This window comes from Macrosteles quadrilineatus, unplaced genomic scaffold (genome assembly GCF_028750875.1).
Source record: "Macrosteles quadrilineatus isolate MER2022 unplaced genomic scaffold, UCM_ALF_1.0 Scaffold_1__1_contigs__length_201487025, whole genome shotgun sequence".
NCBI lineage: Eukaryota > Metazoa > Arthropoda > Insecta > Hemiptera > Cicadellidae > Macrosteles > Macrosteles quadrilineatus.
In genome coordinates this window covers 75609286-75616251 of record NW_026542594.1, presented here as the reverse complement: position 1 = coordinate 75616251, position 6966 = coordinate 75609286, and the positions used below count along the sequence as shown (strand labels likewise).

Below are 6966 nucleotides of genomic sequence, written 5' to 3'. Positions count from 1 at the left end.
TAAATTTCAACTCGCTCGAAAGAGTCGACAATTGATTCGTCACCATCACTGTCGTTGTCCCAGTCGTGTACATGGGTATGTTCTGTACATGAATCCAAACTGTACAACTGGAACAACGGTGATAGTACGCAATAATCGCACCAACTGCTTTCTTGCCTTAGAATATCTCTTACGAACCCACTGGGATCGACACCAAAGTGATGTACTGTACTAAAGAATCGCCAATTCAAGGACTGCCAGTGTTCTTCATAATCGTCAAGTGGATCGGAGGGTTCACACGTTTTTATAAAACACCTTTTACATAAACGGTACGTACTAGTGATACCTATAATATGCTCGTAGTATTCAAAAAATACATGGCCTTTATCTGAATACGATGGCCAAAACTCAGGGTGAACCCTACTGTGATGATGAGTCAACATAAGAAATTCATACTTCTCTAGTTGGTTGAAATTCAAGTATCGGTATTGAAATTGACTGCGACTAAATGGAAGACAATACCTGTGGGACATCCAAATGTGTTTGAGTCTCTTACAAACATCGCGTTTTATTGAGTTTGGCAGTATCGATAGTATTTCTAATTCATCGAGACTATCTATATTATTTATACTATCTATGGCTAGACGAGTCGACGTAAGAGTTAAATCATATAAAGTCATTGTCGTTGTTTTCATTGCTGTCCTCCTCAGCAGTAGGTTCTTCCGCGATCGTCCTAAGTTTATAATGCCCGTAGGGAAGCGTGTTGATTCGGTCATTAGTAATTACTCTCTTGTTGTCTGAAGCGGACAGAGATCGTTTAACAACTGTTTTCGTTGTAATCCTGAATAGCCGGCTTTGGATTAGATTGAATTCGGCTTTTTCCGGTTCAAATCCTTCGAACAATGTTCTTTTATAGTCTTCAAACGATAGGTATCGTTTCACGTAGGATGATTTTATACCCTTTGCTTTTTTAGAAGTGAACTCTATTTCACTTTCATCCGACCCGTAGCGATAAATGTACATTTTAGAACGTAGACCGACGTACTCTTGAATTTGTTTTCCTAAACCCGATTCGTCTTTGAAACAACCGATTTTACCTTTGTTTGTGTCGTCTTTGAGCGGATGTCCTACAGGATATACTGACATATCCAGGTATGCAGCAAGTGTGGGCTGTTTTAATACTTGGAAAAGATCGCCATCAGTGGTCAAGTGCAGCAGATAACTATCTGTGTCTGTGTACTGCAGCCTTAACTCTTTGTCTGTAAAGTGGTTACAAAGTACGTCGTAGTAGAACTGATACATGTGTACTTTGGACAAGTCAAGCACATACATTCCCGCATAGATAGGAGCGTTGAGGATCACCGTTTTTCTTTGCATGTACACAAGTACGATGTTTTGGTCGATTATAACATGTTCCACGAATTGAGGGTTCCGAATAAGCTTTTGCAATGTACTGTCTTTAGTTACAATTCTGACGTCGCGGTGGTTACGCTTGTTATTAAGCAACTTCCGTAGTTCGCATTATTCATCAATTTGAATATGCTTTTGTAGAACTCGTTTGTCGACTTGGCTCTCATTTCCGCGTTAAAGTCTACAAACTTTTTCATAAAGGGTGATTGTGAAAACGAGATTGCTCTGTGGACCTTTGTTACAATCAATCCCAGTTTAACGGCCTGTTGAAACACAGAATAATGAGCTACATATTTCGTTTTATCTTTTAGTGTCGCAAGCAGCTTTTTGTCCTTACTTCCCGGGGGTGCTTCTAGCTCAGGCAATGGCGGAAGGTACTGCAAACGATCGTGAACATTATCAGGGACTTTAATATCACACTCTAGTATGTATCCGGTTGGGTTATCCGAAGGGACACTGGACCAGTCTAGGTTTTCGGGTGACTCTACAAACTGAAAGTGTCCAGTTGGAAGGTATTTGCTTTGGGATGCGCCATATAAGTTTATGGCATCAAGCATAAGAAGCCAGCTCTGCTTTTCATTGGGATCGTAGTCAGCAGTATTGATTAAATGAGGGTTGTTTGCTTTGGCATAGCGGGTCACACATTGGACTAACCCACCTCGTATGCCACTTTCAATCATCAGTAACATATCAGGATCGGTAAGTAACTCAAGGGTTACACGTGCCATACGCAGCATCGCTTTGTAGGCAAGTCCAGGTGCGGTGTACATATGACAACAGTCGATCTTGTACGCTTCCAAACACGTTTTCCTAAATGATGTCAGAACGTCTGCAAGAAGGCAGACGTCAAGTTTCAAGTAAAAATCATGGAAATCTCCAAAGGTTTCCATTTTTAATTTTTCCCAAACTTCCATCGCAAATGTGTAATCTTCCACTGAACACGGTTCGTTATTGAGTTTGTCATAAAATGCATCACGGTTTGGTAAGCTTGTTTCATCAAATACTTTTGCTGACGTTACATAACTATAAGGATAAACCCCTTTACGTCGGATGAGATTTAAATGTTCAGTGGGTACGAGTTTCGACGATTCTACGAGTTCATTTTCTGACAAGGTGTCGGCCAGTTTTGCCAGACTCAAAGACATCAGTCTAAAGGAATCAAGGAAGCGCAGCCACATACGACCCACTCGGACTGATATCGATATGTACTTATCGTTTGTACAAGGGATAACCTTTACTTCACAGTCTGGGACTGATGATAAGCTTTTTATGATAAAATTACCATCGTAATTCGACATGTTGTGACAATACACCGGGATGTAGTTTATGGTAGAGCTACGTAAATTGCATTTACTGCAGATCACGTGTCTCATGTTACCCGATATATGACAGTGGTCTAAGACCCTGACACAGGTGCTGTCATTGAAAGCACGATCACACAGCTCGCAAGCCATGGTTGATTCGAAGCGCTCCGTCTCTTGAGCTGTTAGTGGTTTGACCGGTTCGAAACGCGTATAAAGTTGTTCGACACTCGCTGCAATTTGTTGCATATGAAACATAAACGACTGAGCAGCATTGGGACTACGGTGTACCTGCGGCTCCGTACTGATTCCTACTTCGTGCAATTTCTCGTCAGGTAGTGTTGACTTTACTAAGGTAGCATAGGAATTGGGTTCGTGACATTCGAATGAACGATCAGAGCCTAATATTGGTACAAGAGTAGCTTCAAAGTCGGCAATAACAATGACCGGCACCGGGATTTGATGTTCAAACTCCTCGTATTTTAATAGGTTTTCACCTTCCTTTGGTAGGCGAGTGTTTGCGAGTTTAAATTTTTTACAAAGTCGTAGGTGCTCTTCGAGCCATGACTTTGGATCCGGTTTACATTTTCGAACCTCACAGTGCGTCGAACACCGTTTGCAAATTACGATCTGATTGTGTCCGGCAGCCACTTGTGGACGTATCAGTTTGGAAAAATTAGATATATAAACATAGTGAGCGTTTTCGGCTGACTCGCGATACAATAATAAATCTATGTGGTCCTGTTTCTCATCAACTACCCGTAGTGGTGTTATATCACAGCCTGGAGCTGTTTCGAAAACATTTACCGAGGTATTGGGATTATTCAATTCAAACTTTGCGATTGACGACACTGTCACAGGAAATTTCATTCCCTCAAAGTTGTATACGTGCTCATAGTCAACGAACGATTCTTCAGTCAAGACTGAATTTACATCTACGTTCGGGAGGTGTTTCACTAGTACACTATATTTAAAACATTTAGAGTCTGTATTACGAACATTTATTGTGGCTTTCCTTTGTGTTATACGTTTTGGCAGTACTGTGTATGCTTTCCCAGTGGGTTTCTTAAAAGTAAACCTACTTACTCTAAGCGTTAGCGTTGACGGATGGTCCAGTGTCCATCCAGACCCCTTCCCTTCGAATTCAGACTCCTCGGTGAGTAGCTTGGCACCGTCTTGGGCGAGAATGTCTTGGAGATCATCGCTGCCGCCGTAGACTGTCCTGGTAGATGTTTTGAAGTTGAATTCTTCTTGCGTTCCTTCATGTTGATGGTTGAAGACTGACAACACCACCATGTTGTATTTAAGACTGGGCGATGTTTTAAACTCTTCTCGAAGCAGTTTCTCAGCAACCGGAAGTGCAACACTCAGGAACGCTTTCGTGTCACGGTAGTAAGCGTTGGGATTGTCAATGATAAAATCCCGACAACTTAGTAGACCTCTTTTCATGTACCATTTTAATCGAGGTGGTGTTCCAGACTGCTGTGATGTGGTGGCGCTCTGTCGAGTCGTATGTAGTTGGACGTTTGTAGACGTTTCTGGAGTTTGTAGTCGAGAGGTTGGAGGCACAGCTGCAGACTCCTCGAATCTCTCAGCAAGTGGTGGGCTGCTGTTCCGTAGCTTCTTTCCTCTAGAAGACGGATGAGCAACGTCCTCATCAGAAGACGATGTAGATAGAGTATGTTTCCTACCCTTGCTGAATTTTTTTGAATACACTTTAGTAGCAAGACACATTTGCTGGTGTCTCGCCAACGCTTTCACTGATATAAAATATGCTTCATGACAAATGGAACATTCTATAAACTCCATCATAAAAGAACATTTAACACACCGAGTCACACACACAAACACCGAGCACACAGATGTTACTACTACTCTGAGCACTGAGCGAATGAGTGCTGATCACAGAGTGCTGAGGGTATTTATGTCGGGGGTGTACCCTTGACACATGGGCGTCCTTAACCTGAATCTTACATTGTCATTGACCCATTTTAAGGGTTGTCCTCAACCCCCTTTTGTGTCCTCGACCTATTAGTGGATCAACTTCCTAGACCTCGAAGTGTGCATATAAACACGTTGAGGATTACTGGAGTACTCATTCTACTCTTGGTACTCGTACTCAACGAACCTTCCACACGCTGGTGAGTAGCAGTTGTTTGTCTCTCTTGATTACTAATTACTACTTTATTTCAGCTCTATTTTTTAAAAAAGGTTTTCGTAAGAATTAACGATAGTTGTTTATGAACTGCCACAGTCTTTTGCAAATTGTGCTGGCAGTTGTAAAAGGCATTTTTCCAATTACTGCCTACAGTTTTTATCATGTTTACTGCGCGGCTCGGTTTTATTTGTAGGTTTTAGCGTGGTTTTGTGTATACATACGTTTTTTATAAACAAAAGCTGAAGCGTATACGGGTTTTGTGAGTTTGACCATTTTATGATGCATGCTAAACTTTATTTGGTTTACAGACCTCTTGTTTTCTGGTTTCTAGTTACACTACACTACTTTTGGGTTGTAAAAGTAACAATAACAGTAAACAGCAGTACATTTATATTTATTTGAATAAATCGATTATCTCATCATCATCCAATGAGCTGTACCCCGACGATGAAAGTGTTGATATCATTTGATCCAACTCCTCTGGCAGTTCATTATCATCATCATCATCATCATCATCAGATATGATGATCGGTGATGATGGTGCAGGTCGTATGTCTTGTGGTGGTGCTGTAGAGGTTGACGGCTCAGACGTGTCTGGGCGTGGCTGCAGCGGGGGGGAATTGAGTATGGAGCAGAGCGTCAAACATTGTTTTTTTACAGGCGGGCCCTGTCCCTCTGTCGGTCTCTTTCCCCCACGGTATCGAACCAGTGATTCGTGGCGCATAGCCGCCGCCATTCTTCCAGCTGTAACAGATTGTTTAGTTTAGAGTACAGTTTGTCAAATCAGCGTTTTACTGTGGATATTGGTGTGTCTTGGTTTACAAATGTTGTATGAGTTTTAACTATAACATTGACAAAATAGTTTATCTGGTTTACAAAGAATATTACCGTTCACTGCCTAGTTGTATTTTTAACATCAAATACTTTGTGGTTTTGGCTGGAGTTTTGACAGTCGGTGGAAAAATAGTAGTTACGCCTTGATCAGATTTATTATTACTGTCATTCGTCTAGCAAGTTTACTGTAGTGATGGATCGTAGGCTGTATTGGTTTCTTAGGAAGGTTGTTATTTTCTCATATTTACTTTCACTACGTTTGTTAATCTTCAACTGCTCAAGTGTTATTCGGACAATACTACAATAGTATATTTCATAGCTAGGGCCAAAAATTAGGTTTTACCAGCTCGAGATATTTTTAAGTTTGAGACGAAGTCAGGAAGGAAGGTTGTTATTTTCTCATATTTACTTTGACTACGTTTGTTAATCTTCGACTGCTCAAGTGTTATTCGGACAATACTACAATAGTATATTTCATAGCTAGCGCCAAAAATTAGGTTTTACCAGCTCGAGATATTTTTAAGTTTGAGACGAAGTCGGGAAATCGATCGAGTGCTACAAAACCATTTCGGTCCGTGGTACGAACGCTATTTTTCACCACACCCTATTACCACTTTTCACGACTATAGTCAACACAACTACAACTTGTTATGTTAAGAAATAATTTCAGGAATCAGCAAAAATAAAAATTGTTACTAGGCAACGGTGATAATAACACAATTCTATTGCAATGCTATGGATTTTGATTGTATAAAATGCATTCGTGTTTTAAGTAAGAGGACAGCTGATTTTGCCACCCTATAAAAACCTGCTTGGTCCCCAAATTACGATGACAGCTGGCTAGCAAAACGTAACTTTCAGCCCGTATGTAATACAGCCAAAAACATAGTGTGGTGAAATCTCAATTTAGCGTACTAGATAAATAAACCCCGGTCTCCAAACACAAAACAGCGGCAAGTGACACGATCGCAGCACTAACAGGATTATATGTTTCAGAACCATGTCTGCTGATCTCCGTACAAAACTGAACAAGCTAGTGGTTGTCGAGGGACCCTCTAGAATCGCAATGACCGAACTTACAAACCCTGCTGGCTACACAATTACAGCGGCACGATTACACAGCCACGCACAGTACGGGATTAGCGTTATTCTAGAGGTATTAGTGGACAACATAGTGAGGATGGTGTTTCTTCCAAAACGGTTCGGACAAACTCTGTCCCAATCGGATGTAGATACGCTGGCTAACGGGACATACAAAGTTAAATGTACCGGCATCACCAACCG

At 41.2% G+C, this 6966-nt stretch overlaps 1 protein-coding gene across 1 annotated transcript; it reads right to left on the bottom strand.

The window, feature by feature from the left end:
• Positions 1 to 1442: 1442 nt before the first annotated feature.
• On the bottom strand, positions 1443 to 4499 carry LOC128998086 (uncharacterized). The gene has a single exon (XM_054424082.1). It carries the CDS (start codon positions 4497 to 4499, stop codon positions 1443 to 1445), a length of 3057 nt encoding a protein of 1018 aa, XP_054280057.1.
• Positions 4500 to 6966: the final 2467 nt, after the last annotated feature.

Bases quoted from the DNA above. Each gene is read 5' to 3' on its own strand.
- LOC128998086 (XM_054424082.1), bottom strand. From the start codon at position 4,499: ATGGAGTTTATAGAATGTTCCATTTGTCATGAAGCATATTTTATATCA.